At 43.7% G+C, this 16,907-nt stretch overlaps 1 protein-coding gene across 2 annotated transcripts; it reads left to right on the plus strand.

Moving 5' to 3' along the window:
- The first annotated feature begins 243 nt into the window (after positions 1-243).
- Positions 244-14,625, plus strand: YWHAB (tyrosine 3-monooxygenase/tryptophan 5-monooxygenase activation protein beta). 2 transcript variants are annotated; one of them, XM_072879036.1, is made up of 6 exons: positions 244-374; positions 8,227-8,527; positions 9,511-9,634; positions 10,682-10,845; positions 12,149-12,244; positions 12,739-14,625. In XM_072879036.1, exons 2-6 carry the CDS (start codon positions 8,234-8,236, stop codon positions 12,793-12,795), a joined length of 735 nt encoding a protein of 244 aa, XP_072735137.1. In that variant the 5' UTR covers positions 244-374; positions 8,227-8,233; the 3' UTR covers positions 12,796-14,625. The 2 variants fall into 2 exon arrangements, with proteins under 2 accessions (XP_072735137.1, XP_072735138.1); XM_072879037.1 differs by lacking the exon at positions 244-374 and adding an exon at positions 771-934.
- Positions 14,626-16,907: the final 2,282 nt, after the last annotated feature.

The following is a 16,907-nucleotide window of genomic DNA, read 5'->3' on the forward strand; positions in this document are numbered from 1 at the left end:
GGGCCCGCCCGCGGCGGCTGAGGGGGCTGAAGGGGAGGGCGGCGGCGCGCGCCTGGGCGGGAGCGCGCGCGGGGGGGGTGGGAGCACGCGCAGGGTTCCCCCACGGAGGCGGGTGGGCCGGGCAGAGCGGGGGGCGGGGGGGGGCTCAGCCCCCCCCCCCGTCACTATAGCAACCGAGAGCCGGCTGGCGCCCGCCGGCCCAATGGGGAGGCGGGAGGGGCGGTGGCGCCCCCTGGCGCCGGAAGGGGCGTGTCGGCGGCGCCGGAAGCGGGGCCGCAGCGCCGCAGGGTGTGTGTGCGTGCGCCGAGCGGCCGCCGCGCTCCGAGTCGCCTCGCCCGCCGGGATCCAGGCCGCGGTGCCGCCGCCCCCGCCAGGTGAGGGTCCCGGGCCCCTCCCCGCCGGCCCCGCGGCCCTGCCCGCCGCCCGGGCTCCCCACCCCGCCCTTCCCCCGCCGCTGGGGTTGGGCCGCGCCGGCCCTGCTGGCGCCCGCGGGAGGGTGCGGGGGAGGCCTCCCCGACCTGCCCTCCCCCCCCCCCCCCCGCCTCCCCGCCGGCCGGGCCCGCTCCTCCCCGCCGGCTGGGCCGGCGCAGCCCCGCGGCGGGGAGGGGCGTCGGAGGCCGCAGCTAGGCCGCGGGGGGCTGCCTCCGGCGGGCTGCGGGAGGGTTCCCGCGCGGAGGGGGGGGCGGCGGGTCGTGCCCCCCTCCTCCCCACTCCGAGTAACGGTGTGACCCTCCCGCGGCTGCCGCAGCGGAGCCCGAGCGGGCGGCGCCGCCTCCTCCCCGAGCGCCCGGCCCTGCCCCGCCCCGAGTGACTCACTTGCTCCCCGGAGGGCGAGGCCCGGCCGCGCACACCTGTACCGAGCGGCCAGCGGCGGTGAAGGGCTCCGCTGCCCGGCGGCCGGGGGAGGAAGGACAGCGAGCCCCGCCACGCCAGGGTCAGTATCGGTGACAGCCCTCCTCGGCCCCAAGGCTCCTGCGTTCACGGCCCCAAACCGGGTTGGGGCGTCCTCGCAGCTTCACCGAAGCAGGAGCTCTGTGCCCAGCCGAAATGCTGGGTCCTTTCCGCCTGAGAGGGGAGGGGCCGTTTCTGTGCCGGTTTGTATGAGCCTGCTCACGGAGGACCAGGGGCTATCACAGAAATGTCGTGAACACTTGAGAAGAAGACAAAATGATTTTATTATTATTTGCCATTTGGGAATAGGGATGCATTTAGGGAGGACTCCAGAGGGAAAGAAGGTTGCTTCAAGCCAGCCCCAGTCTGCAAAAAGGCTGGGCAGTAACCCCAAACTAACAGCCATAGGTTTTATTCGAGGTATGTGTAATCAGATGTTAATTGGGATGATCACATGTCAGTGGCATACAGTCACTGTGTTAGCATATGGGAGCAAAATTGCATCTAAATCAAAGATCACAATATAAATCGGTTGCTTTCAGCTAAATTCCTTGTTAATACTTAAAATAAGTTTTCTGGTGGTAGGAAAACAAACTGCACATCATGCAGCACCATAAAAGCTAAATTCCTACATACAAATACCAGGGAGTTTGAGAACATTTGTAAGGTTTTGTAACTTCAGTGGCTGTAGGAATATTTGTGCCTTTATACGTTCACTGCTGTGGGACACCTCAGTCAGAAATTTTAATACTTCTTTATGAAAAGAAAAGCTTGCTTTTATTTTAAAATAATAACAAGACAAACTGGTCTAGAAAAGAAAACAAGTAAGAATGCTAGTGCCTTTTCACTCTTCGTATTAAAGGACTGCAAAAATATAGCCTGTATAATATTTTGTTTATTAAATTGGTACCGATAAAGTGATAGACTCGTTGCACAGATGGGCCTAGTGCAGTTTTCTCAACCTCATTATGTCAGTACCGCATGTTCTGATCTCTGCTATTTTGATGTTGAGGTTTTTTTTTTCTCAGCAGGCCTTTGCCAGTATGCAGCTTTTTGTGCTGCATGTGAATAAACTCAGATGAGGAGGAGTTAAGTAAATAATGATTTGAATAATGAGGTAAAAAGCTAGTACTCTAATCCGTCTGGTATTCTAATATGTCTCAATAAGACTAGGCGTTATAGTAGTGTGTCTTTTATATGGCCGCACTCTTTGCCCCACCCTGTAATATAAATACTCCCAGTTTATTATTAACAAAAGCGATTTACCTGTGATATGAATACATTAGTTTGGCATGAACTTTATGCCTGGGGGAAGATTTTTTGGGATAGCTCACTATTTCCACCTGGACTCTAGCCAAAACCAATTCTGCTAGTTGGAACAAAAAGGTGTTACCATGTAAGTATATTGTACTTTGGAACTGCGTGCTTGTCTCCACCTGCAGCTGTCCTGTGCGAAGTGCCATCGGTATGTAGTGGTGCAGTGCTTTTCAGCCTGCAGTCCCTCGTTTAAATGACATTAAGAACAAGGCTACTGTCATTAAATTCGAGTTGTCCATACAGTATCAGTATCCCTACACGCTATTGGTACTTGTCATAAAAATTTCATAATTGTCTGTGGAGATTGAAAACGGTTAAATGTCATTTTATTCAAAAATTATATTGGTCAGTTTTAGGAAGCAATAAGTAATGATGGCAGAAGATGGCCAGAGCAGGTTTAGGCATGGCTTTGTAGAATGTTAATGTTATCTGAACATTTGCATAAAGATTTGAGCTGAAGGCCAGGGCATACAGTTAATCAGCAGATGCAGAGGAGGCTAAAGTTATGTGCTGCACAAGGTCAGCAAGAATATCACAACTATGAAGTCATTTTCCTTTTTCCCCTCACTATGTTTGCAGTATATTTTACTGAACTTGTTATACCCAAGCTCTTGACAGTTGTGGAAGATTTCACTGTTCATATCTTACCAGACACATTAATTTTCTAATCAGTTATTTAAGAATACATGGTAGCCTTTGAGGGAACCAAAATAGAGAAACACAACTAATGAAGTCAAATGCCTAACACTACGATAAAGCAAGGAAGGTTACTTGCACTCCATCTAAAGAGAGTTGGTTCCTTTCCTGTAAAGAATATCTGTTGGGAGCGGTGTCTACTTGACAGTGAATGCCATCAACATCATGCAGATACTTGTGTCAGCCTGTGTGTACCTGAATTATTTTCCGTTTGTTTTAGAAATATTATCTCCAAAGCTTTTACTCTCTGTAATTATAGAACTGTAATTTGAAATACCACTTACCTCATATGAATGTTTAATTTCGGAATGAATTGCCTATCCAGAAATCAAATAAGGTATGTTCACGTATTGGTGGAAGACTGAACTACAGATTTTGTACCAGTCTGCTGCTTTTCTTGTTATAATTTGAATGGACTTACGGAGTTTGTGACTGAGAAGTATGATTGCATCCCATTTCACCAAATCTGGTTTTACATTCATTTCTCACAGTGAAACATGCAGGTCTGCTAACCTGCATCTCGACTCATTAGGGACCCGTATGTCAAACCAGTAACAACACTGCTTTCTCACCAATTTTTTTACAAAGTGGAAGTGTTTGGTAGATTCTAATGCTTGCTATAAAGAGAAAAACAGTACACACAAATCAATGAGTTAATTAGCATCAGAAGAAGAGGTCATCGAGAGCAGCAGACTTCAGGCCAACGTAGGCTTATTAGTATTGTCTTGTCAGTTCAATATGTTATATAAGCTGGATTTTTTCAGTGTCAGTTTTCATTTGATTTCTGCAGACTTTAAACACAGTTACTTCTGATCTGTTTTGGCTTTGTCCTAAACAGCTCATCGAGATTGGAAACAATAAAGGCTACGAAGCAGGCGTAGTAACTGCTGAGCAGTAAGATGTAGTTCTCAAGCTCCTGCAGTCTTCTGAAGAATGTTATCTGTGTGTTTTACTCCTCAGCTGTTACTGAGATGTAAACCTCCAGTTGTGTGTGTCCATCCACTCTTGAAAGATCTGTGGGTGTACTGACCTCAGGTGCTGTTCCCAGGATGGTCGCACCGTCCCCTTCTTACTGCATCTTCCACTAAAAGTAGCAAGGCAGTTACAAACTAATGTGTTTTGCAGGTTCTGACCTTTGATTCTCTACCTTTGATGCTTTGTAATATGTTTCAGAGTCCTGTCTACACAGGCATAAAGCTTTTCTGGGGGTGGGAAGTAAGCACTTGTAACTTTCAGTACCTGTATAGGTGCTATTCTGCATTTGTAAGAGAGATTGAAAGAACTTAGGCTGTATGGGAGATAGAGGGGAAAAACAAAATTTGAGTGTGGGATTTAGTGATTCAAATTTCTGGCAGCTGGTACTATTGGCTGCAGCTGCTGGCTAGTGGTTGGCATTCCTGATTGTAAGTAGTGTCCAGCCACTTCTTTTTGGAGGGCTACTATGTTGTGGTTTGACAGATTCTTAAGAAGACAGAGTCTTAAGAATTTGAAATGTATTAACGCATCTAATATGAGAGACTTCTGCTTAGAATGGGCAACTGTTAGGCCTCCTCCATGGCTGTGATCTGCACGTCTCCACTCCTTTTTCCATCTTCCCTCTTTCCCCCTTGCCGACATGGCATGGCTTCATTAGTGCTAGAATAGATCATTCCTGTCGGCCTCCTGTTCATCACCTTTGTGTGTTTTGCTCCTAGCTGCAGGTAACCTTTGTTAGATGGCTTCTGTTTGTGGCCTAGGAGTATTTTTAGCTGTAGGCTTTGCTTGTTTCAGACTGTGGCACACTGATCCATTGTTAGAGTGTAGCTTTCATCCCCTCTATGGGAGGGACCAGTTATAACTGATAGTTGCTTCTTTGCCTTTTCAAACATCACTCCTTTCCTTGTATCTTTTTTCCTTCTGGCAAACGCTTCCCTCTTTTGGAGCTCAAGCCAGCATAGCTCTGCAAAGCTCTCTCCAAGCTTCTAACAAGGTAAGCAATGGAGAATCAAATAAGGATTTTAAGTGTTCCTTTATGCAGCACCCTGTGAACGAAATAATGGTAGGCTTACTGTCGATTGCAGATATTTTGGTGTGGGCAATGATTTCCTTACTGCATTTAAGTTCTGTTAAATCCATGTTATTCAGTAATACTTTGTGTTTCATAACAAACCTACTAACAGTACAGATAGCAAGATAAATTAACTAAACAACTCAAGCCCCTGTATACTGAATTTTTATGTCAAAACTAAGCCAGTGAAGTTCTGAGGAACTCCATCTTGAGTAATCAGTTTGAGTTACATTTAAGATGTGCATAAATTAGTTATGTTACTGAGGAAAGTTGTTTGATGAGAAACAACATTCTAATGCTTTGTGCTGGTATTTCGCCTGTATAATTGATATGTTAAACTGGTTTCTGGATCTCTTTTATCCATTAGGTCTTTATGCCCTTTCAGTTCCCTGTGTGATTTCCTTCATGTGTCCTTATATGAACCCATTGACTGCCATGAACTGACTTACATCTAAAGATAAATATGTCAGTGAGCTTGATAAAACAAACTCTGCACCATCTCTAAACTAAACTCTATATTGTTTGTAAACGGAATTCTGCACAGATGACTTGTCTACAAATTAGACCAGTATTGGCAAAGTGCAGATCAAAGATAAAACTGACCTTTCAATGGCAAAATGTAAACTCTGTTGGAGCTACTTGCCTCTGGACTTCAATAAGCAGGCTTTTTCTACGTAATAATCACATTCCCTAAGAAGAAGAAAAGACGGTTGCAATAGAAATGCTTCTAGAAGCTGTGCAGACTGTGAGGAAACTAGAACTGCTCTGAAACTGTTTTGTTTAAATGCCCTTTTACTTAAAGTTGGCTCTTGTAACATAAAAAGCATTCTTCAGGTGTACTTTTTACATGTCCAGATTTTAGTGAGTGGGTAGAGAAATGCCACTCACAAATTACTTCCTGCGTTAAGCACATAGTCTAAATTTAGTGCTGAGTTAAGGGAATGGTTTACGAGGTTTGATAGACTCAACAGTGAAAAGTGGCATGGGTTCTTTCAGTGGTAAATGGTCTGATGATTTCCTTAGGCTTGTTATGCATTGGTACTATGATATGCTTCAGAGTAGGGAGAAAAAATGCACATCACAAATTCCACTTATCCTTTTCCATCCTCAGGAGCTACCCTTTTGATAAGCCTGCAGAAGCCAGTGATAACATAGCATATCCCCATGGTAAAAGCCTCTTGGGGAAGACAGAGCCAAATTAATCATGCCTTACAAGAACTTGTCACGCTGCTACCCACAGTCAGTCTGTCTTGTTGAGGGCTTCGATCTGAAGTCTGTGTGTCACCTTTTAATAGGTGCCAGAATCCACTAGTTTAAACACAGTATTTGAAATGGAACTGAACTGCAGCCCAGCTTTACTTACAAGTCTGCAAGAAGGCTCTTTCCAGGGGGCTGGTTTTAGCATTACATATCCTTACTGAGTGCCTTACGTGGATGGATGCGTTAGGCTAGATCTGCAAAGGATCAAATGCAAGCAGGAGTGAGTGTGACTTGCAGATATATAGCAGGTAGGACATTTGGTTGCTGGGTTTACTTCAAGAGCTTTTGTGTGAAATAACAATGTTTGACTTGATATCTTGGGTGATTTTTTTTTTTTTTGCTAAAGTGGAGTATCTTCAGCTGGAGGGATTGAATACACTTATCCCAAAATAATTTTGTAGTTAGGACTCCGTCCTTGGCAGTAGGAAATGCTGGAACTGCTCATACACACGATGGGAATTTGGGTCTCCATCTCAGTGTCCTAGTTGAGGATTTAGTGTGGGGGACTGGTTTCCCTGTATAATAGTATGGTAGGTGATACTTGGATTAAAATACAAACTGAGCAATGTGTGCGAGACATTCTCCATCAAGAGCCTGTCAGACTGGGATCTTCAAAGGAGAGGGTCGGGGAAAAGGCTACAGCAATCGCTTTTAGCCTGTTGGTTCTTCTAATAGGGCTGTAGATGCTTGTCTAATGAACAGAAGCCTATGAAAGACAATTGTAAACTTATTTTTCTTGTTTGCTTTTTATTGTTCTTTTAGAAGTTGTTTTTAGGCTGTTAGGTCTCAGCCTGAAAACTTCTTATCTGGACAGTGAGAGTCCTGACTGGAGTTAGGGAGTAGAAGAGGAACATTATTGCTCAGTACTGACAAGAATTCAGACCCAGTTCTCGGTCTGTCCAAAAATGAACCTATGCACCTGGAGAAATTTTACAGATTGATTTGGGGCATCTGGGAGTTTGTGAGGTATTGAGGTCCACTTACTTTGATAAAGGCAAGAAACTTGTTTAAGTTTTCCTGTGAACCTGGCCCTAGGTGGTTGAGTATAAGGTTGGTAGCTCAATGGCTGAGTTAACTATATGTTAGATTTGTCTCTTAGAATTAAGCAACACTCAAACTGCCTCAATGACACGTTCCTTACTAACTTCATTTTTCATTGCTCAAGCTCTTCAGGGACCTTGTGGTCATGTGATGTGTTTTTCTTCACTTCAGTTGCTAAACTGCATTATCAGAAATTATAAACAAGTTGTTTCCATATAAGCAATTAGTTTTGCAGTAGTGACCGTCACTTGGGCCACGTCCCATTCAGTTTTTGTGAATGCTGGTGTTATTTGAAAGGTCTTGAAAACCTGAAACTGCAGCCACCCTAGGTGTGTAAATTGTCCATTATATGTATGTTGATACATGTATTAAAAAAAAAAATTCTGGCAGAACAGTATAAATGTACTTTCAATAGTTGCCAACAACTACAGCTTTACTGGGTATGGTTTATTTAAACCCACAGAAACATCTCGTGTACTGTGCAAAAAAATCTTCCGTGTCAGGAGGAGAGCTGTCCAATGCTTCAATGCTCCTAAGTAGTTGCTGTTGTATAATTGTGGGGGGAAAACAAACAAACAAAAAACCCAAAAAACAACCAAAACTGGTGGTTTCTGGGTTAGAACATGCAGTGTCTCCCAGACTGAGCTGTGGCCAGTATAGAAAAGGGGAGAGATTTACACAGGAAACATATCGATGTGCTGTGCTTAATGCCAATATGAATTTTCCTGCATTTTGAAGCATAATGCTTACATATCTTCAGGATTGTGATTAGTCATTTACACATAGAAATTATACTTATTTGGAAAAAGGTCACATACATTCTTAAAAAGAAACCCTTCATGTTACTTTATTAGAGTTGATAGATTTCCCACTTACTAGTGACTGTGAGTTCTGCTTCACCCGTCAGCCTTAACTTCCACAGTGCAGACAATCAAGAGACATTTTTCTCTATTTTTATTCCCCACTAATTACAGGAGAGACATGGATAAAAGTGAGTTGGTACAGAAAGCCAAACTGGCTGAACAGGCTGAGCGTTACGATGACATGGCTGCTGCTATGAAGGCTGTCACTGAGCAAGGACATGAACTGTCCAATGAAGAAAGGAATCTACTCTCAGTTGCCTACAAGAATGTGGTTGGTGCCCGTCGCTCGTCCTGGCGTGTAATTTCCAGCATTGAACAGAAAACAGAGAGGAATGAGAAGAAACAGCAGATGGGAAGAGAATATCGTGAGAAAATTGAGGCTGAATTGCAGGATATCTGCAATGATGTTCTGGTAATAATCCAACAGCAAAAATAACAGTAGTTAGTACTGCAGCATTCTTCAGAGAGGCTTAAGGAATCTTAGTAGGGCTGTAAGACACTGCAGCACCTTAGCAAGGAAATTTTGCATAGCCGGTTCTAGCTCCTAAGTCATCTAGTTTGTTTCTTAGGGAATTTGCTGGATTCTTACTTGTTACAAAATAGTATTTTTTAATAGAAAAAAGCAGACTAGGCAATGTTGAAGACCCCTGGCCAGCAGTTATGAAAACAAATGTAGATCTGGGGCACTGGCATGAGTCCTGCTAAAAAGCCTACCATTTAAATTATTTCGTTAATGAATGCTGATGTCCTGAGGCTTGTTTAGTACTTTTTTTGGATGGAGAAGGTGTGTACTTCTTCCCCCAAACCGGTTTTGCTGTTTCTTTCACTTAGATGAGAGGGATTCTTTTTCTTGCTGTTCAGTTTGCTAAAGATCTGTCAGGAGCAGTTGCTGTCAGTACTGTCAGTCTTTGCATCTCTCTCTGAATGCACGTGTGCTGACTGTGCTACTATTCAGCTTTTCAGCTGCAGTTGCAGATAGAATCAGTTGTGGATAATTTCACTGCTCTGTGTAGAATTCAAATTTGTGGCAGCAAAAGTGACCAGACTTGTGCTAACATCAAGCTGCTGCTTTTCATTAGCTTGGTTGTGGACGTAAGTTTGAATCAGTGTCTTTCAAGGAAAATCTTTGCAGTCTTAAGCCCTGCTAGCCATTAGGTTCTGCAGGAGTGAACTCTGGATGGCCTCAATACAGCAAGTTTTCTGCTTTCCAGGGATTAAGGTACAAGTAGTTTCTCTTTTTTTCTGAGTTTAGACAACAGTAGGCAAAGTGATTAACATGTGGTTGTACGTAAGTCATTGTCAATGTTTTAACAGTTCATGCTTACAATTGTAACAAAGGCTCTGTTTCAGACGTTTTTATGACTTGGGGGAAAAAAGTGATGTTTCCTTTCTCAGGAACTCCTGGATAAATACCTTATTGTCAATGCCACACAGCCAGAAAGCAAGGTCTTCTATTTGAAAATGAAAGGCGATTACTACAGATACCTCTCAGAGGTGGCATCTGGGGACAATAAGCAAAGTAAGTAGAGATGAAATCTCTCATTCTGCTGGGGACCGAGCAGAATAAAGTATAAAAAATACTTGTGTTCTTTTCCCCTAACATGAAGTATTTATTTCTTTTTGCTATTGCTCTGTAGTATTGAAGACAGGTGCAGTGCAAGGCACTTTTAGAGAAAGACTTCACTGAAATTAATAAAAGTGATTGACAGATGTTCATCAAACCAGTCAAATTCTGCTTGCAGCCCCTGACCTCAGTGACTGATTTTCAAGCATATTTGTCAGTGTAAAATCCTTTTCCTGGAGAATATGTTTTTTCTCATGGAAAATGCTTTGTTCCTATCATCTCTTGTTTAAACTATGAATTTAGCTCGCAAGTCTTCGCTGTTAGCAAGCTTTCTGCGTGCAAATATGGGATATTGGGTTACTGGGTCCTAAGCCAATTAATCCTGAAATGGTAAAGCAATGCTGAACTGTGCCTGAATTCCTGGTGAGTGTCTGATGTAGTCCATGTCTTGCAAACTTAGTTTGACGCCATTCTGGAGCTTATTGTTACCCATTAGCCAGGAAGGGACTGTTGTCTCTCCTCTGAAACGCCAAACTGAAATACAAAGTTTGTGACCCACCTGCTAAATGTTTCGTTCAGTTTAAATAGGTAGTTTAGATACGTCATCTTCCCCATATGGTTTTGTCTGGATTTATTATTCAGAACTACTGCTTCTTCAGCTAGGCTGGAAGTGAGTGTTTAATCGCAGTACACTTTGACTTAGGTAGAGCTTATGTGCATTCGGATTGGTTGGAATTTATTTTGAATAAATTTCATTTTAAGACTCTTAAAATGTTGAATTCAATTTCCGTAGCTCAAAGCTTTATCTGAACAAATATTTCTGCCTTAGTAGTTCAGCCAGTGGTAGACTTTTACATTTAAAAACATTGAAAGAAGTGTCTGTGCATATGTAATTGTATGAATTTCTGGTGGCACGATAGTTTGGACCAAGAATATAATAGCTTCCCCTATGAAGTACAGCGATGTACTGTGCATTAATGTGCTTGTAATTACTTCTTGCAGCAACGGTAGCAAACTCTCAGCAAGCTTACCAGGAGGCATTTGAAATTAGTAAGAAAGAGATGCAGCCAACACACCCCATTCGACTCGGTTTGGCTCTAAATTTCTCTGTCTTCTACTACGAGATACTAAATTCTCCTGAAAAAGCCTGTAATCTGGCAAAGACGGTAAGCAGACTCTTCATATTACCAATTTTTGTGGAGGCTAAGGAGATAATTACATGGTTGCAATAACACTTTGTAGATGACTATGCTTTTTCATATCAAATTCCTTAAAAATGCTGTCATCTTTAAAGTATTGTCATTGTAGTATATTTTCAGGTAAGTTAGTTAGCTAGACTAGCTTAGCTTTAAGAAAAGCTAATTTGCTAGTGCAGTTGATCCAGTGAAAGGGGAGACAAAGTGCCTCTTCTTATTTCCATGTAATTCTGTTACAATGCGCTTGTGTCAAATTTGAAAACACTTGGATTAATTTAGCACTTCTAAAGTGAAATATTTAAATTTGAACATTTAGCAAATACACAGTGTCATCTTTGTGACTACAGTCGTAGCCCTAAATGTCCTTGTGTAGCTGCGTGTGTGTGTGCCCCTCTCTCCAGAGACTAAAAAGCTTGTGTGATGGGTTGTGCCAAACAAATAGCTAGTCATTTTTGTCTTAGCCTTCTCCTTAAAATACGATTAGAGCCTTCTAAATGGAGCTTTTTGCATCTGTGAAAGTTATCTGGTAGTAACTTGAATATATGGCATTAGGTGAATCTTTGTGTTCTTAATATGTGCTTTAATAATACTTTGTAACAAGTAATGTTTTGCTGTGCAAAGCTGCTGTTCCGGCTTTTTAGTTAACATGCTTGCATCTGTTTGAAACCTGAATGAAGAAATAGCACTTACTCATGGCTCTCAGCTCTCAGGCTTGCAGCTTGGGCTTTCATGTGTAACAGATCGATAGGAAGAATGGCTGATTTCCTGTGCTCTTTTGAAACGAAATCCAAAACCTTCCACCCCACTGTCAAAAAACCCTTGTCTTCCATTTTCTTTCCTACTTACTCCCGTGCAATACATAGATCAATTTAATGGTACCTTTGTCTTTTACTGCCAATTTGGACCAGTGAGGCCTTCATTTTTAATGAAAGTATTGCTTTTAAGTGTTCCTCTTAAACCTGACTGCAAGCTGTGTGAATCATTCTTCAGTATGACAGAGAGTGTGCTTGCCTTTTCGGTACTTGGTATTGGCATGGCAGAAAAGTTGTTCTGAGCTTTAATCTGGACCCCCCTGAAGACTTCTATTTTCCCACTGGTTGTCTAGTGATCTGGTGCTCACTTTGTTTTACGTTTCTTCTCTTGGTGGAAAAGAAAAATATTGGGAGCTTTTGTCACAGAATTTGCATGGTAATGTGGCAAATTTGTAAGCTCTGTGTAAGCAGAAGTGAATTCAGAGTGCAGAATGTGAAAGTGCTGTCTTGCATATTTTTAGGCATTTGATGAAGCGATAGCAGAGCTGGACACGCTGAATGAAGAGTCTTACAAAGACAGCACTCTCATCATGCAGCTGCTTAGAGACAACCTCACCGTAAGTATCACGGGGCAAACCGCTGCGCCGAGCGCTGGTACTTCTTTAGGCCGCTGGACTCCACTAAGTGGGACTCAGCATCTGAAGACTTAGGTGGTTCTGTGCTATTAAAAGCCTTTTCAGAGACATTAACTGCATGGCTTAACTGCACTGCTTTTTGTAACCAGACCAGTTAGACTTGCTTGTTTAAACCAGAATTTACTTGTTAACCACTGCAACAAACTCAGGTTTTTTGTAACAGAAAGTCCACTTTGTCTGTTCTCAACAGCCAGCTTGTCTTTGCGTTGAGCTTGCAAACTTTTGCTGGCTTTTTACTTGTAATCCTCTGCCCATTTTCTAGTTCGTTATTCTTTAGCTTTACTGTTAAGTTCAGTTCTGTGTTGCTCTTGGCTGAGAAAATTGCACAGCTACTGCTAATTATGCTGTCTTCCCTTTCCTGACAATTGTAATTAACTGTGTGCTTTCAGCATAAACATGTTTGTGTTTTCTTACAGCTATGGACGTCGGAAAACCAGGGAGATGAAGGGGATGCTGGGGAGGGAGAGAACTAATGGCTGTCACGCTTCACTATATGTTCAATGTCACCCTGTATCCTACACATATATCCCTTTGTGCGACAAGCAAAAAGAATAGTACATCGACTTTCACAACCTCAACGTAGCAAAAACTGTCTGTGGGGTAAAATCGGTTGGTTGGTGTTCTGTGTACTTAAAGCGGAGGTCGGTTATTATAATGGCATTCTGAACTTTCCTATTATGAACATTTACAGTTATGATTACCGTGTTTATATTTTTAACTGAACACTGTGATTATGGGTTTTGTGATTGCAATTGACTTTACAAAACTCTTATTGGTAGAAAAGTAGACATCAATTATGTAACTCTGGCGAGCTTAATTTGGCACCAAAATAGTCGAAGTACAATTCTGTTGTAAAGTTGTACAGAAAGTTATAGAGATTCTATTGTGACACTGGGGCATGGAAGGAAAACAATCCGATGTATGGCATTCCAGTTAGTAACACGGCTATGAATTAGTTTAACAGGCACACTCTGTAGACATTTGTAACCAAGTCTGAGGCACCGCTTTCAGTCAAAAGCTCACTTTGTCAATCCTATCTTTCTGGGGATTGGGGTTTGTTTGGGGGGGAGGGTAACGGGGGAGTTAGCAGCTTGATTTCCAAATTCTTTACACTGGCAGATAACTGGGATTTGACTTCTAAAAGTGCTTTCATGCTCATATGACATGCATGACTAAGCCCCTTCCCACAGCAATAACGTACCTAATTATACCTTAGATATTTTTCAGTAGTGAGAATTTTTGGTTCACTACCATGGACTTGCAATAGCAGAAGATTCAATTTTTTGAATGGCCTTATTAGTTTGGATGATACCATGAAGTGATCTGCCACTTTTGCATTACTTTACTCTTAGGTGAATCGAAATCTCCATGGTATTCCCATTTTGAATTTTCCTGAAAATTTCTTAAGTAATCCACTGAGCCATCTTTAAGTTCGCTTTATAGAAGTTTTTCTCCCATTGGACTCTGTTCATCCTTGACCCTCTCACCTGTTTAAACTCCATTAAAGCAATTTTGGACTCCCACATACGCGTCATCCTTTCTTTGATTATGGATGATGTCAGGATGGTGGGTGAGACCTGAGTCTGCTTGAGGACAGGTTTCTCTCTTGGATGTTTGAGAGCTGCCAGTGCTGTTGCAGTCTTCAGCTCGTCTGCCGTTTTTTTGGTAGTACCAGGATCTGGCTCAACTATTCAGGATTTCCCATTTATTGTACTGGAATGCAGACCTACACATTTGTAACGCTTGTAATATTTGAGCTCCAAACGTCCTCACCTAGTTATGTTTCAAACATGTCCCATTAAATAAAACCTAGTTAAGAGTTGCGTGAATAATGCAGTGGAGAAGATTAGGAATAGTCACCTATCAGTCTCGTGGTATCATCCCCCTTACTTTCACATTCCACTTAGGTATAGGATCCATCTGTTTGTCTGTCCATCTGTCTGCTGAAGAGAATTTCATGCACTGATTTTAAAACTCCCCTCTACTAGCTGAACAAATTGTGCAGTTAATACTTGGCGCTTGATAAATGCAGTAGTGAATGTGGAACCGAGCCTGTCTGTATATCTGGTAGCTCTTTTCGCTTTGTTTTTACTGACCAGTATTCTGCCTAAAGTTTGCTTCTGTGACGGTTATATTGCCTAGCACACACGTGGTTGTGAGAATAGTATAGCAAAAAGAAATACCTGGTTATTGATGTACTAGATTCGTGTATGTCTTTTAAACAGTTCTAGTTTCACCTTACACAAAATAATCAGGAAAGTGTAAAAGAATTCAAAAGTGAATAATAAAAAAAAATTTTATCAGTTGTTTGTGTCTGTTATCTTTGCCATACTAGTGGCAAAAAGCTTGTGGTAGTAAAATCACCACTTACTTTAATAAATGTACAGATCTTGGATTTTGTGAATTGATTCATGGTTACCAAATGGTGTGAATACTTAATTACTCATCCCTTTGCAGAGAGACTTCCCCCTACACACCCCTCCAGATTTGTAGTAGAGAACACCGGTTCTCTTCATTTTTGTTGAGGTCATACTTACAATATATTGTGATAGCAGGACTTAAAAGAAATGCAACTGTAAATGTCTATTTAACTTGCCACAAGTCATTGCATATTGTATGGTTGAACACACCGTACATGAGAAAAGTCTGTTGGTTACATTTAAAGCTTTTTCCTTGGGGAATCCTTTAAAGGCACACTTCTGAACGCAGGGTTAGCTCTTCGGCTGCCCTCTGGCAGTCATCTGTTTGCACACCCAGCTGCACGAGTGAACTCGCCTGCGTACGCTCCAGGTAACTCCGCTCTGCCCAGCTGGTGCTGTGCAAAAGCACTGCTGGGAGTGCAAATGCACGTTCCAGTGCAAGCGGAGGTGTCTTCCTGCAAATAAGGTGCTTGGAGAGATGGACAGCAATAGCCAGGCTGGTTGATACCAGCGAGCCTAAAAGCGCCGAGGAGGTTGGTTGGGGCCGAGGCGAGTGTCCTTCCTGCTCTCGGAGCCTCTCTCACTCCTGCAGTAGGACGACGCAGCGTGCTCTGTGGGTAGTGTCACTCGGCTTCTTTTGATTGACCACTACAAAGGCGTTGGCCAAAATCTAACTAGCTGCTGATCAAGCCCTGATCTGTTCTGTGCCGTGGTGTTATGTGGTGGTCGCTCTGTTTGTATCTGTAATTACTGCTACTTTGTCATTTTCTTCAGCCTTTATAGGCATACTTGCTCTTAAATTATTTTATAGTGCACACTAACTCCCAGTCTGATTCATGCTGATGACATTGGCAGCTCCAAGAAGAAAAAAATCCCAGGTCCTGCTAGCCCCTCCTGTTCATAGAGCACTTGTCCTGCCTCAGTTCTATCAGATGACATCTCCTGTCCTTACTTTCTCTTTTGGGGGAAATGATGAGCCTAGGAGACTGGGCTGCAGCAGTGATGACTTAAGGGACTATCTTAATTTTTCAAGTAATTGTATCATTTTGGGAAAGGGCATGCCAGCTGGCCCAGCCACAGTAAGAGTCTGGGTGTACTCCACATTTTTAACTGACCTAATTGGTGCTGCTGTGGCTTCTCGTTCCTGGCACTGATGCTCGTCTGACCTCTGGGTGAGGCAGTTTGGTGTGGGAAACCACCAGAAGGCTTTTGGGAAGTTAAGACTTCTCATCTGCACTGCAGCTGACCCTTCCGAGAGTACGGGATGGGGTGGAGCCGAGCAACCACGCTTGGTTTTGCTTTAAGGTGTGGGACCATGGTGCTGCATGGCGTGGGCTGCCTGGAGCAGGCTGGCATGGCTCCTGAGCAGCGTTCAAGGACTCCGTGGCAGCAGAGGAACCGCCTTTTTTCGTGAAATCCAGCAGACCTGTTCAGCTGAAGTCAATGTGAGACACTTGTCCTGCTGCACTAGCTTCCCAGCTTAAAAGTGTGGAAGCAGCGGGAGCGTGGCCATGGGGAACGGGTCTGGCTGAAACACGGAGATGGTGGTGGCTCGGGCCCAGCACAGCCCTGCAAACACAGCCCTGTTGGGGAAGCTGCTGGTGGAGCTGCCCTGCCCGCTGCCCGAGGCTCCTGTGCTTTTTCATCAGCGTTTCAGCTGCACAGCGAGTTGTTTAATGACAACTCATCACCTCTCGTACACGTACCAGTACGCCCAGCACAGCTGGGCTGTGATGTCTGTGCATGAAGGTGACCTTGCAACACTCGTGTGTCATCCAGACAAAAGGTGATGGCAGAGGCCAGGTTCTGTATCCCGCGGGTCTCCGTTGGGTGTTGAGGGCGTTTGCGTGAGTGTCTAACGATGAGGGGTTTGTACCGAGCTGTGTGTACCTTACCGGCTCCTGCCTGGATTTCGTAACTTCGGGGAATTACCTCCCAGAACTTGCAGGTGATTTCCTAAAAATATGTGGGTGGGACACGCAGCGTTAGCAAGTGCTGTCCGCGCTCAAGGGCAAAGCGCAGCACCGTTACCCTTCCGTTCGTCGGAAAGGACACGAGGCGGGCGGGCGGGCAGCTGCCCGAGCTGCCGCTTGCAGAAATCGGGCGGTGCAAGCGCTGGCTCTCTGCCCAAACCCCTTCGCTCGGCGGGGCGCGGGGCTACGGCG

The sequence above is a fragment of the Ciconia boyciana genome, chromosome 14 (assembly GCF_034638445.1).
Source record: "Ciconia boyciana chromosome 14, ASM3463844v1, whole genome shotgun sequence".
NCBI classification, from domain to species: Eukaryota; Metazoa; Chordata; class Aves; order Ciconiiformes; family Ciconiidae; genus Ciconia; species Ciconia boyciana.